The sequence below is a fragment of the Berghia stephanieae genome, chromosome 15 (genome assembly GCF_034508935.2).
Source record: "Berghia stephanieae isolate SIO BIC M18660-M18661 chromosome 15, UCSD_Bste_1.3, whole genome shotgun sequence".
NCBI lineage: Eukaryota > Metazoa > Mollusca > Gastropoda > Nudibranchia > Aeolidiidae > Berghia > Berghia stephanieae.
The window spans coordinates 20,756,292-20,771,534 of record NC_088374.1 but is presented as its reverse complement, the minus strand read 5'-3'; the positions used below and the strand labels follow the sequence as shown (position 1 = coordinate 20,771,534).

The 15,243-nt window shown below is 36.7% G+C and overlaps 1 protein-coding gene and 1 long non-coding RNA gene across 2 annotated transcripts in view; both read left to right on the top strand.

The window, feature by feature from the left end:
- The window catches only part of LOC144960682 (uncharacterized), a 7,124-nt gene extending 7,117 nt beyond the window's left edge, over window positions 1-7 (top strand). Inside the window, exon 4 of the long non-coding RNA XR_013642917.1 lies at window positions 1-7. This exon is cut by the window's left edge and continues 362 nt beyond it. This is a non-coding gene — a long non-coding RNA (uncharacterized LOC144960682).
- Window positions 8-10,539: 10,532 nt separating this feature from the next.
- LOC144960409 (uncharacterized) lies at window positions 10,540-15,130 on the top strand. Its single transcript, XM_078893491.1, has 4 exons — window positions 10,540-10,722; window positions 11,474-11,537; window positions 13,593-13,798; window positions 15,125-15,130. The coding sequence occupies exons 1-4, from the start codon at window positions 10,540-10,542 to the stop codon at window positions 15,128-15,130; spliced, it is 459 nt and encodes a 152-aa protein (XP_078749617.1).
- The last annotated feature ends 113 nt before the right edge of the window (window positions 15,131-15,243 follow it).

Below are 15,243 nucleotides of genomic sequence, written 5' to 3'. Positions count from 1 at the left end.
ACCTCAAAACAATGTTGTACTAGGCCCATTATTGTGTTCGGATGTCAGACCTGCATATAATTCTAAGTCGAATCAAACTGATAAGAAATACATTACAAAATTTCGAGCTTTTTAGGTGGAAGACATAATATTCATTCTCCAAAATACTCAATATCGTCGTCCGGGGGCTTGTAAGATACACCCATTGATCTTAAAGGAAAGGACTCCAAACAAAATGTGTGAGCTCCTCATTTCGTTTGTTAAAATACGATGATTTCCGCCATGCGCAGAGCCGTTTCTATTTTGATAGATTACTGGGTCTAAATCTCAAGTGTTTACCTTAGATACCTTTAATTCTCTATAAAATACTCTCGGAAATCTTTGCGATTTTAGCAATCATAAGAGTTGCTATGATATAAATCTTTATCTTAATGATAATGGTTAATTTTAGGCTTATAAACTTCACACTACTCTTCCCTTATAAAACTAGATTCAAACATTCCTGCAGAAATTTAAGCAAGTCAATTTGAAAAGTTTCAGTTCAAACTTATATGTATTATTAATAATAATTGAAATTGTCACGAAGAATTGTTGTTTGTTTAGAAAAAACATTAAGTATTTATTTTATAGCAAATAAAAACAAGCTGTTTACAGTCAACAGTTCCGAATTTACTTCCGGCTTGTTTTTTCATTAATGTTGGGCGATATCAGAAATTTTCGATATTAATAGGATACGATATAATAGCGATATTGATTTTTTTAAAAGAAATAATGACGATCACTTCCCTCGTTTGATCTTTTCTATGGAAACGGCGACTTCTATTATTCGCAGCCCGATTGTTGCATTTATAAACGCAATACGTATGAAGCATGATAGTTTTATAAATATAAATCAAAAACTCAACGAGAAATATTTTATGTTGAAGATACTTCCGGTATGACACAGTAAAAACAGCCGATCGACCCACGAGAAGTTCCTCTTCATTAGTCATCTAGTCATATTGATATCTATGAATACACCCTGCACAACACGATACCACACATCTCGGCCATTTGCTTTCTCTGCCAGCTCATACAGCGTCCATCTTGTCCATTCTTTGATTTTATAATACAGCCCCATTTTCCTTTTCCTTTGTATTTCTCATCGCCTTTAACTTTCCAACGCGCCTTGCATGACTGTCTTGCACAAGCTGTTATGTCTAACCAAATGTCCAAACCATGCAAGTTTCCGTCTTTTAACCGTTGCAAGCAGAATAAAGAAGAGAAACGAACCCTAAGTGCCATGCCTGTGGCTATGAATTCCATTTACAGCATCTCGTTCATTCTAACGCAATACCGCATTGAGGCAATGGTCACATATGTGACCCTCCGTCTCAAAACGGTATTATGTCGGGATGATTCAGACCCCAAAAAGTGAATTTAGAGATAGATTGATGAGAAATTGGAGCTTAGAAGTTTTTTCAATGCAAGAAATAGTCTTTATACTCCACCATAATGTACAGAAATTAAACCCAAGTTGGATATTTGTGGCTATGAATCCAATTTCCCTTACCGAGTGGATCCAGACATAATACCGCTTTGATACGGTGGGTCACATATGTGTAAGCCATGGATGGATTCTGATACTACAGACCTGCCTACAATAACCAAAAAAATCGTAAATAATCCGAAAGTTTGGCTCCAATGTCTGACCGTTATACATAAGGGCTAAAACATTAATATAATATACAAACACAAACATTTTCAACTTGCAGCCCTCACTGTCAAAGACGGGAACGCTCTTCCCAATTCATTCGTGAAGTGAACACAACAGATTTTGACACCTTCAAGATAGGATTTTCAAACTACTTTAGCCTAAACAACAAAAATGGCTGCCATATTCAAGAACTCTCTCGAACTCTCTCTCTCTCTCTCTCTCTCTCTCTCTCTCTCTCTCTCTCTCTCTCTCTTTCTTTCCTTCTTTCTTTCTTTCTCTCTCTCAATCTCTCTCTCAATCTCTCTCTCAATCTCTCTCTCAATCTCTCTCTCTCAATCTCTCTCAATCTCTCTCTCTCAATCTCTCTCTCAATCTCTCTCAATCTCTCTCTCAATTTCTCTCAATCTCTCTCTCCCTCTCTCTCTCCCTCTCTCTCTCCCTCTCTCTCTCTCTCTCTCTCTCTCTCTCTCTCTCTCTCTCTCTCTCTCTCTCTCTCTCTCTCTCTCTCTCTCTCTACCCTCGAATACAAATACTCAAAATTGAGTCCACTTTAAGTAACATTCAGATTCAGATTCAGACCTCTAAGTCGAAGTCATTAAAATTTATTGAAAATAGAATTTGATGCCAGACTACATCATTTTGATAAATTGAGCTTTATATAGCGCAATATCCACTAAATGTGCTCAAAGCGCTTTACAAGGGGTCCCTGGTCAACAGTAACATTTAACATGTAGGACGGGACATGACGCCTGTTAGGCGATATTACAATTTTTTTCGGATAAAGACAACGCTGTTAACGACCAGGTTCTCATTTTACACCTGAGTATGGAGAGAGAAGGTGAGTAAAGAGCCTTTTCCAAGGACTCAACTATGCGCCGAGCGCGAGGCTCGAACCCAGGACCTACCGATCCGAAAGCGAGTGTCATACCGCAAGACCACATAGCCGCACAATTTTAAGAATGAGTCAGAAGTGTTGTTTAATGCTTGTGATGGTTAATTGTTGATTTGTAAAGACAATTGTATAGCAAGTGCAATCTGTATCTCTCAAATATGTGACTCGACGCCGAAATGTGACTTTCACGTATAATGGCAGACAAATGAGAGATGTTGATTTCTGTTACTTTAAACTGTATCCGTTGTTCTCATTAGGACATTATTTTAACTTAACAAAACATTCCGTTTTATGACTGCAGACACTATTTTTAGTCTCTAGATAGTCCCGGCATAGTCATATCACAATATCACAGAATTGAGCAGTAACTAAAAAATACGTAGGCAAACTTAATCATAAAAGTAACGACGGCCCAGGGAATACATGTTAAGTTTCACTGCTTCGGAAAAAGACGAAACGTTTGACACAATAGTCAATATCATGTATTCCACCACGATTTCCAATCAGAAGTCTCCCCATAGAGTTTATTAAGGGGATATATCATTTGCTGTGACGCATTCCATCTTGTTTCAACAATGCTTCATTTTACAACTAAGTACGGTGAGAGAATTGTGAGTAAAGAGCAGTTTCCATCATTTGCTGTGACGCATTCCATCTTGTTTCAACAATGTTTCATTTTACAACTAAGTACGGTGAGAGAATTGTGAGTAAAGAGCATTTTCCAAGGATTCAAATATGCGCAGCTCAAAGGACCTTCCGATTGGAATGCGAGTGTTATACCACTAATCCATATATATAGCCACACATGATGACTTGCAGTATACAGGATCAGTCTCGCCTTCCGATTGGAATGAGAGTGTCATACCACTAATCCATATATATAGCCACACATGATGACATGCAGTATACAGGGTCAGTCTCGCCTTCCGATTCGAATGAGAGTGTCATACCACTAATCCATATAGCCACACATGATGACATGCAGTATACAGGGTCAGTCTCGCCTTCCGATTCGAATGAGAGTGTCATACCACTAATCCATATAATATATAGTCACACATGATGACATGCAGTAAACAGGGTCAGTCTCGCAACGGAAGGTACCGTAGCAGATTACCCGGACGTATGGATGATGGCATTGATTATAGACAACCTTCTCACAGTCTGGCGGAGGCGCCGTTGCAATAACCTGTGTCCGGAATAACGACGGTTTGTTTTAAGTGTATACTACCACTCTTTCAGCCCAGAGGAGGGTGTCCAACCATCAGACCTGCCGAGTTCTAAGGAAAAAATCGTCGACATACGAATATTGGCTCCATCTACAGAACTTCATTCTCCTCTTTGACTCAACAAATCAGATTGAAAAGGAAATCATTGTTCATCAAAACCTATATTTAGAACTTAGGAGTATTTTTTTTATCATGATGACGGCAAATTATTTATTTCGGATGCTGTTTATTCTTATTTTGCTATTGGAAACTACGAATTTTTGAAATTTCAAGTTGGCAGATCTGCCTACAACTCGTGTTACGAGATTTGGTAGAATTAAATGGTTCCTCACAACAACAGAAGAATACAGGTATTAAAATTGTCCCAACTATCGGGAATATCTGTGGTGCAATAGCAGCAGGTCTGACCGGTTAATAAGAAGGTCTGAGGTTCGATCCCCAGCCGAGGTAGACTGATTTATTTTGGGATGTTTTTTGTTTTTTTGTTTTTTGTATTTTTTCTTTCTTGTTTTGTCTGGCACGTTTCATACACACATGTTCAGATCTTCATCTATAATGTGTAGATAGACCAAACCATTTGATTCTGTTGTATTTTGAAAACAACAACACGTGGTTTTCAAATATTTGGCCAGAAAACTCGTCCTCCAATTAATATTGATCGATTAAAATGACTGACTTTCCAAACAAAACTCTCAAACTTGGAACTTTCAAATCTTTCAGGAAAGCCCCAGGTTTTAGATGAGTTTGTTTTTAACGTGATCGATGTTTCAGCAAGGACGATCGAGTGTTCTGGCCAATTTTTTAAACTCTCTCCTTACCTACCAAGATTGAGCTTTATATAGCGCAATATCCACTAAATGTGCTCAAAGCGCTTTACAAGGGGTCCCTGGTCGACAGCAACATTTAACATGTAGGACGGGACATGCCGCCTGTTAGGCGATATTACAATTTTTCGGACAAAGACAACGCTGTTAACGGCCAGGTACTCATTTTACACCTGGGTACGGTGAGAGAACGTGAGTAAAGAGCCTTTTCCAAGGACTCAACTATGCGCCGAGCGAGAGGCTCGAACCCAGGACCTTCCGATCCGAAAGCGAGTGTCATACCACAAGAGCTCATAGCCGCACAATAGGGGCGAAGTGGACGAGTGATTAAGGCATTACACTGTGACCCGAAAGGTCGCGGATTCGAGCCCCGTTTAGGGCACTTCCGGGTTTTTTTTCTTGGACAAGATCATTAACCCTCAAGTTGCTCACTTGGACAGCATGGGTGATTCCTGTTGACACCAGACAGCTTGTTTGATGCATTATCTTTACTCCTTCGTGGAACGCCTGATTGACGATATCTTATGATGTCGTGGCCAAAGGGTATAATTATTTTTTGGTTCCGACCAATTTCTTGTTTTATTTCAGATAGGTGACACCTACCCAACACAGAAAAGCCTTTTTACAATCAAATTCATGAAGAATACGTACATACTAGATAAACCAACATTTTTTTTGTGCAGCATTACAAGCTTTATAAAACAGATATTTCTTGTAATATTTTGTGATGTACAAAACAAATCTGATTAAGAAAAATGTTCATTGTATTATCGTAACAAATGTGAGGATTTTCCTGTAGTTGGTAAGGAGAGATGGTTAAAACATGGTTTGCTTGTTTGTTTGTTTGTTTGTTTGTTTGTTTGTTTGTTTGTTTGTTTTTGAGTAAGATGGATTTATCCTTACTGATTCACCCTTCAAAGTTGTTACATGGGACGGCGTGGCTCAGCGGTAAGGTCTTTGCTTCGTACCCGTAAGGTACCGACTTCGACTACCCGTCGGGCTGTGTGGCCTTGAGAAAGTCACTTAGCCTTAGCTCAGTTTGCGGCGCTGCACTGCGGCTGATGCCTGGTTTATTCAATTTTTACCTTGGTATAGATCCTAAAGAAAATGTGCCCCTTAGGGATGAGTAAAGGGAATTTATAATTTTTTTTTAAATTATTTATATTTGAATGTCTTCACCAAGAAGTTAAATACTACAAAGGAGGAGGTAATTTCAAAATCGTCGAATTTTCATTATTTAGGAAAAACTTATATTTTATTTTATTTATTTAGTATTTTGTTTTTTTTTTAACATGAGCATTATATAGTACAATATCCAGTAAACGTGCTTAGAGCGCTTTACACGGGGTCCCAAGCCTAAAGTAGCAGTTAACATGGAGAACGAGACATGACGCCTGTTTGGCAATATTACAGGTTTTTTTACGGAGACAGACAATGCTGTTAACGGTCAGTTATTCATTTTGCACATGTGTGCGGTGAGAGAATGTGACTAAAAGGACTTTCCTAAAGACTCAACTTGCGCCGAATGAGGCTCAAACCCAGGACCTTCCGATCCATAAGGAGTGTCATACGATAAGACCACATAGCCGCACAACGAGGTAATACGTTTCAAGTTTGACCCATAGCCCAATATCCTGAGAGTTTGGAAGCATCAAACTTTCCCTCATGATTTTAAAATGTCTAATAGATTGCTTTGGGGTCCCGATAGCTCAGTTGGTAGAGCACTCGCGTCACACGCAAGGGGACCTTGATCCAACCGAGTGCAGTCGAGATTTTTTCTGACCCCACTGTCCACCAAGCAGTGATTTGGGTATCTAGGTCTGCCAGACATGGCCGAATGTACTTTTCGATAGACTAGTGTCGTCCTATCCAAAGTATAACAAACAATTGCTATTTTCCGTTTCACGCTATAGAAACCGGGATAAACTCCGGCTCTATGGGCCGATTGGCTCTGAAGGACTACTACTTGTAATACATTGTCTGAGATTGTTAACTCATTATTTGTGACCTACCGTATCAAAGCGGTATTATGTCGGGATCCACTCGGTAAGGGGAAATTGAATTCATAGCCACACATATCCAACTTGGGTTTAATTTCTGTACGTTATGGTGGAGTATAAAGACTATGTCTTGCATTGCAAAAACTTCTAAGCTCCAATTTTTCATCATTCTATCTCTCAATTCACTGTTTTGGGGTCTGAAGCATTCCGACATAATACCGTTTTGAGACGGAGGGTCACATTTTATCTGTATGTGACATCATATTTTGAAATTCTTCTCCTAAAGCAGCAGTTTGATTAATTCAATTAGTCTGTAGTTAACTCTAGTCTTGATTAAATAAAACAAAACAACAGAAAAATCGATTCATCTATTTAAACCGACGGGTACATCTATAAATATCGATAATGAAGGTTCGCGTCATGAAACACCTGGGTCTGAAGCCGGGTCTCCTACCGGGTCACATTGCAATGAATTAACCACTCAGCCTCCTCGCCCCCCCCCCCCACCCCCACCCCCACCCCTCCGTACTAAAACAAGTCTTTGTCATTAAACCAGCCGTTGCCTTTATCCTTTTTAATTGAAAACTAATTCAAGTCGAATCCCCAATTAGTATTTTAGATTAGGCTTAGAGCAATGTGTACATACATACAGGTTGGATAACCAAAGGCAATGATAGGCTTGATGTAACCTTGTCGTAATTACCAATAATAATATTATAGAATGGTTTGGTTTGAGAATATTTTCATAGCTATAATTATATGAGCCTTCGAAAATCCGGTAATCAGACCTGAAAATATGTAAACGTTGATTAAGAAATTAAGATATTGTATAGAGAACTGTCGTGCTGAAACTGAAAGCGAACTGAACATGTAGGAAGAGACAGAGTGATATTGCAATTTTTTTCAGACAGAGATAACGCTATTAACGACCAGGCACTCATTTTATACCTTTATACTGTGAGAGAAAATGAAATGGAGTGAGTAGGAAAGTGCCAGAAGACAACAGAGACTAAAAATTTTGCGTCGTCGATGGGGGCTCGAATCCGCGACCTTACTGGTACGACCTGGCTGTATGAGCTATCCACGGGAGAATGTGAATAGAGAGTTTTTTTCAAGGCCTCAATTATACGCCGCTCAGTGCAGGGACCGTTTTCAAGAACGCGGACTAGCGCTTAGTTTCTTATTATCTTTGACTTGAAAAATAATCGGATTTCATTTGACTGACTAAGCAATTCCGGGACTAAAATCACGGCACCTTTGGATTAAGTTTGGCTAAGTTTTATATGTGACATCATTGCGCCAACAGGATGGCAGCTATTTTTAGATTGAATGGGCTTGGATTCGGGGGAAAATATGTCGGTTACGAATGACAGAGGAAAAATTTATCCTGCTCCCATTGACACTTTGCTTTGAAAAACTATAAGATAAGTGCAGATCGTCGAAAGTACACAATTTTGTGAGTAAAAACTAAAACTGAATCTATAGGCTCGGAGTTTAAAGTGAAAGAGAAACTTCGAAATCGAAGGGTTTGCGTCAAAGAACAACAACAACAACAAATGATTAGAAAGTATCGTGGAGACAAAAGTTATTATCTTGACATTACAATTGACTAAAATAATATGATTAATCATAACACACTTTCTCTGTTGTGTAATTATTTTGGGGTTGTTGTTTTTTTTTTTGTTTTTTTTATTTATTTTTTTTTTTTTGTTTTTTTTTTTTTGTTCAATGTCTTTGAGTTTTAATCTTGGCGTTCGTTGTCTCAATGAAACTGTCATTGGCCTTAATATAGAATTGACAGTCGACATCATTGCATTCTATAACAGTCGACAGTCAACATCACGTTTATTGCTAATTTCCTCTTTTGAAATCTTTTGCGTTCTAAGTATGAAGGCCTGTTATCTTTCCCAAAATAGCCGAATTAGTCACCGTCCTTACAACGTCTATGCAAGTGACAAGCTAGTCCGAGACTAGAAAGCGTTCATGAAATCCGATTTTTTAGACACTTGCATTGCTGGGGCTTAAGACTAGCAAGTCATTTACTAGACTAGTAAATAACTAAATCTAGTCCTCGTTCATAAAAACGGGCCCATGACTCGAAGGCGATTGTCATACCATTAGATCATATGTGACCCTCCGTCTCAAAACGGTATTAAGTCTGGTTGGTTAAGATGTTGAAAATTGAATTTATAGCCAGAAATATCAGACTTGTGTTGAGTTTGTATGTTTTATTGAGGAGAATGGATACCATATTTTAGGCTGCTTTTGCCAACAATTTATATTTTTGACCAGTTTAACATTTAACTCGGCATTTAAGCATATGGTTCGTTCCGACATAATATCGTTTTGAGACGATGGGTCACATATTATCATTATGATCCCAGAATTTACCATTTTGTAAGATATTTTGCCACGACCCACCAAAAATATTAAATAGATTCTATTAACTAGTTAACTACCGTACTCCAGAAATACACGTGTATAAATTTAGCCAGAAAACACGTCCTCCAAATACCGACTCATTTAAATGACCCTCACCTAAGCAAAAACTCTCAAACATGGGACCCCGCGAGGTCTTCCATCGAGTTCCAGGTTTGAGAGATTTTGCCAGAATGAGGGTCTTTCAAAACGATCGATATTTGGAGGACAAGTTTTCTGACCAAATTTTTAAATAGCTACGTGGTTTTTTTTCAGAGTACGATAATTAAATGGTTAATACTTTGTTTTAGGATAGGCTGGCTGTCTCATGAGATGGAAAAGGTTAAAGAGAGGAGAGGGAGGTGGGTAGGAAGGGAATGTTTTCGTGTTATATTCTTTTGCATTGCAATACTGTAGAATTCATTTCTATTATTATATTATTTATTATTATTATTATTATTATTATTATTATTATTATATTATTATTATTATTATTATTATTATTATTATTATTATTATTATTATTATTATTATTATTATTATTATTTTTATTATTATTATTATTTATTATTATTATTATTATTATTATTATTATTATTATTATTATTATTATTATTATTTATTATTATTATTATTATTATTTTATTATTATTATTATTATTATTATTATTATTATTATTATTATTATTATATTATTATTATATTATTATTATTATTATTATTATTATTATTATTATTATTATTATTATATTTATGAGGTGTATTTCGTATTTTCGGTGAGTACCAATTGAAAAATATTATTCTTTTGTTTATAATTGACAATTGGATTCATTAGACTGATGTCACGTCCGCCCGACAACGAGCAGCCTGGTTCTGAACGAATAAAATCGGTACATTTTATTCTTCATACTGACAAAAAAAATTTCACAAGTCATGTGATCAGAATGTATAAAGTCAAAACATGATCAGATTTATAAAGTTTTTCCCCTCTGGATACACTTTTATGCTCGTCGGAGAATTATTTCATAAAGGCGTCCGCCATTGTTCCGATAGTTTAAAACCAGTTACTAAGTTACTATGCGTCATTACGAGGGAAGTGACGTCACGACTATTGAAGCCTATTAGAAGCATATAATCGAATAGTTGAATCATTCGGATTTGAGAATAATCCAATTTTACTATGTCGTTGGACATACCCTTCGGAAGGGGTCCTGCGACAACACCAATTTTACTCTGTCGTTGGACATAACCTTCGGAAGTGACGTCACGACTATTGAAGCCTATTAGAAGCATATAATCGAATAGTTGAATCATTCGGATTTGATAATAAACCTATTTTACTATGTCGTTGGACATACCTTTCGGAAAGGGTCCTGCGACAACACCAATTTTACTATGTGGTTGGACATAACCTTCGGAAGGGGTCCCGCGACAACACCAATTTTACTATGTCGTTGGACATACCCTTCGGAAGGGGTCCTGCGACAACACCAATTTTACTATGTCGTTGGACATACCCTTCGGAAGGGGTCCTGCGACAACACCAATTTTACTATGTCGTTGGACATACCCTTCGGAAGGGGTCCTGCGACAACACCAAGCGGTCTACCGAATGGAACCCACAGGGCAAGAGGACACGGGGTTGTCTAAAACAGACCTGGAGGAGGAACTTTCACCTAGATTTGTGCTCCAATCTTACCTGAAATGAGGCAAGGTTTTTGGCAATGGGCAGAAGAGGATGGAAGAGTGTTGTTCAGGGCCTATACTTTGCCCGGTCCAAAAGGCATGAGTAAACACGATGTCGTAATGGCAAAAATAATACAAAACGCCCCAATTTGGTAGCAATAGTGTGATATAAGAAATGGTTGCAATCTCATTAAAAGTGTAAAACCATTAGGTGGATATATAACTATTTTGGTAGCAGGATGTTTAGAAGGCAGATTTTGAAAATTACGGGGAATTTGAAGGCGATAATGGATGGTCTGAATTGGCAACTAGCATAAAGTTATACAAGAAAAGAAAATGCCTCTACTCTGAACCAAAAGATCAAATTATAAGGTCTGTATTGAGCCCTTCGGAAGAGTGGTTATTCACGTCCAATGAGATTGGAACCAGTTTTTAGACATCACACTATTATTTCCTACTGGTTTTGGATAAATTGTGAACATCTTTTGCAATTTGTTTCTAATCATTGTTTGATACAGTGCATAAAACCTTATTTGTAATAGGATATTTACATTTACACCAGTGTGTACTTATTTGCAGGTCAGATAACCCGAATTGACATGGGCTCATTGTTGTAATGGAAAATGCTCTCAAACCAATACTAAATATTGTCCATTACAAATGTTAAATCAGACCCATTACCAGACCTGCTAATATGTGTACGTTGATTAATACACTTTAACATCCCGATTTTTTTCCCTGTTTTTCAGGGCAAGATGATGTTAAAAGATCTGTTTTATTTCGTCATATCTCTGTGTATACAACACAGCTTTGGTTAGTTTTCTGTTTGTATAAACGAATATATATATATATATATATATATATATATATATATATATATATATATATATATATATATATATATACATCAATTTTTAATACAGCTATTCTTAGTTGCTGATTAAATATACATAAGTGAAATGTCAAAATTAATAGACATAGTCATCTGTCTATAGAAGCAACGAAATTAACGCCACTCCGCTTTTTGTTATTATTTTTTCAGTCAGTCATTTTTATGAGTACTTCTCATTAAATTGTATTAGTCACACTATAAACGTTTAAGGTTACTCAAAGGTTTGTGTGTTGATAGTCATATCCGGTTGGCGAGTTGTTAAGAGATTGTTGTTTTTTTTTACCAAACGCAATGCGTCTGTATCAAAATCATGAGGATTTTTTTTGTCATGCTTGTACAGAAACTGATAATTATGCTTTGAGTCTTTTAAAACGTTCTGTGACTATTGTGTGTAGTGTAGGAGGGTGAGGCAAAAAAGAATGGGTTTAATCTCCTATTGAGCTCTTTTTATCATATGGCATCATATCTAGCGCAGTTAGACTTGTACATTTACTCTCGAAGCAAAAACAATGAAAATTTTAATTCCGTCAAATTGTTACACAATTATGGGATGCCACGTATAGTTTTGTGTGTTGCTAATTATATCCGATTGGCGAGTCGTTGTGATTTAGTTTTTTTTTACCAAACGCAATGCGCCAATATCATAATCATGAGGATTTTTTTTCATGTTTGTTCAGAAACGGACTACACGATACAGTCTGAACTGGAGGATGTATGTAGAAATTGATCAGAATAATACCGGGCAAAAAAAACTCTCAAACTCCTCTCATGCTTGATTGGATCTAGAAAATTCCATGTTATTCTAAGAAGTTGGGGCGGGAGAAATGCAAACCAAGAAAGATAAAGAACGGTGTACCTCAAGGATCAGTAAAAATCAACATCAGTGACATGCCTGCCAGCCAATCACTTCAACTGGGATATGCAGACGACTGGGTATCAAAAGACAGGAACGAAATAGAAAATACACTCAGTCAGGAAACAGCAAAGCTAAGGGTATATTCGAACCTATGATACTTGAATATGAACACTACAAAATATGTGTCAACTACATTTCATTTGAACAACAGGCAGGCTACCAAAACCCTTAACATTTTAGTGGATGAAAATATCATGCCAGCGGAAAGAAATCCAAAATACCTAGGTGTCGACCTCGACAGACAGCTTAACTACAAAAATATTTTGAAGGAACAGCAAGCAAAATTGCAAAAAGAAAATGCCTACTTAGAAAATTAGCGGGGACCACCAGGTGAGCAACACAACAAGTCCTTAGGACGTCAGTATTAGCACTCTGCTATAGTGACGGTGAATACTGTCGCCCTGTTTGGACAAGAATAAATAAATAAATAAATGAATAAATAAATAAATAAATAAATAAATAAATAAATAAATAAATAAATAAATAAATAAATAAAGCCACCACAGGAACATTCTCGACATCAAACTCCTAGAATCGATGCGTATAACAGGAAGCCTCAAATCAACACCAGCCTATTTGCTCCAAACTAAATGCGCAATTGCACCACCAGAACTCAGACGAGAAGAGGCATTTGGTCATTGATGGTTTATAAGAATGGTGCTAGGTTTTACAAATAGATTTAAAAGTGTCAATTCAGAATGCATGGGATCGACTCACTATTCAAGACATGAGAAAACAAAGTGGATCATGTGAAAAATTCTACGCATCGGTCACAAAGTAAAATGACGGATCAAAAGATCACATCAAAATTGGACAATTACGTCCAAAATCTTCGATGTTGCATTTTGGAGGTGTGGTTATTAAAACAATGGCGCAATAAAAAAATTTCAATATATTAATTTGAAAAATTGCATAAACAAATCTGAATATTTGGCTTTGATTGTGATAAGTTGTCATACTTGTATCATTTATAGTCTGACGGCTACAGACTTCTAAACTTTTCCGGGTGGTTTTTCTCGTAACCGATATAAAATATCCTATACAACTTTTTATCCTACAGAAATGACCATCAACCTTGAGTCCCATCCAGAAATGTACAATCAATTTTCGACCAAAGAGATCAACCTCACGTGTACAATCCACGGCAACGTAGGGTGGTACGAAAATCACAATGTTGTGAAGCTGGGGAAGACAGACCAAGAACCCATGGTGACCGCAAACAACAGAGGCTGGTCGAATGGAACGGGATTAAAACCTAACGTTACGGTAAAATTATATATATACAAATGTGACCCACCGTATCAAAGCGGTATTATGTCAGGATCCCCTCGGTAAGGGAAATTGAATTCATAGCCACAAATATCCAACTTGGGTATAATTTCTGCATGTTCTGGTGGAGTATAAATACTATTTCTTGCTTTGCAAAATCTTCTAAGGTCAAATTTCTCATCAATCTATCTCTAAATTCACTTTTTGGGTCTGAATTATCCCGAAATAATACCGTTTTGAGACGGAGGATCACAGATAGATCTTGCTGAATATTTCTCTGTCGTCGATCAGGTTTTAGTTATCTATGTTCTCATTCTTTCGTTGTTATGGTTTTGTTTTGTTTCGTTTTTTGGGGGTTTACTTGTTAGCTGAAGAAGGTTATTGAGCCCGAATTGTTCCGTGTTTGGTATTTCGTTCTTTTTTTTTTTTTAAGTTGTTATTCACTTTTTTTTATTACCTTTTGCGGTGAAAAAGTATACGATTCTTTCACTCTTGATTTTTAAAAACCACACATGTTGCTAACTAGCACGAGCTTTGTGTGTGCGCTTTGGGAACGAAGTTCGATTTCCAAAACAGAAGAGTGTAAGAAATCTTTAATTCTACCCCTTAATCGATTCAGATTTCGTCATTTTTAATTAAAGACGTGTTCAAAAACATATGATAATTCTTTTTAAATAATCCACTTTTAGTGACAATTAACACTTGATAATTTGACGTAAGAAATAAATGTTGAAACTTGATATCATTACTCGTTACTATTTAGGAAGTGGGATGTTTTAATATAGATTGAGATGTCACAAGAATCAAATCGATTGATAATAATTGATCATATTATTGGCCTCACATAGTACATCGTGTTTTCCAAGAAGCTCTAAGCGAATTGCTTCGGCATTTATATAGCGTAATATTCACTAAACCTGCACAAACGCTTTACAAGGGGTCCTTAGCCAACAACAACACTTAACATGTAAGACGAGGCATGACACCTGTTAGTATATGTTACAACATTTTTTTCCGACAGAGACAACGTTTTTCACGACTTAAGGTACTCAGTTGACACTTAAGTATAGTGAGAGAATGTGAGTAAGAGCCTTTTTCCACGGACTCAATTATTCGCAGATGAGAGCGGGACTCAAACCCAGGACCTTTCTACCCTTAGGCGAGTGGAATAACAGTAGACCGCATCAGTACAAAATTATTTTCAAGAAATAACATGATATTATTAAGACTAGTGGAGAATCTGCAATATTTGCGGAGAAATAAATGCCATTAGGAACAGGAAGTCATCTATTATACTGATTATACGTATTATTGTATTTTTAGATATGACAGTAATTATGTGCTCGATAATAGAAATTTAACATGGGCTTTACGGAACAATTTTAATGCCCAACCCTACTTTTAAAAAGAATAGATTAGAACAATTATCATTGCTTTATAGT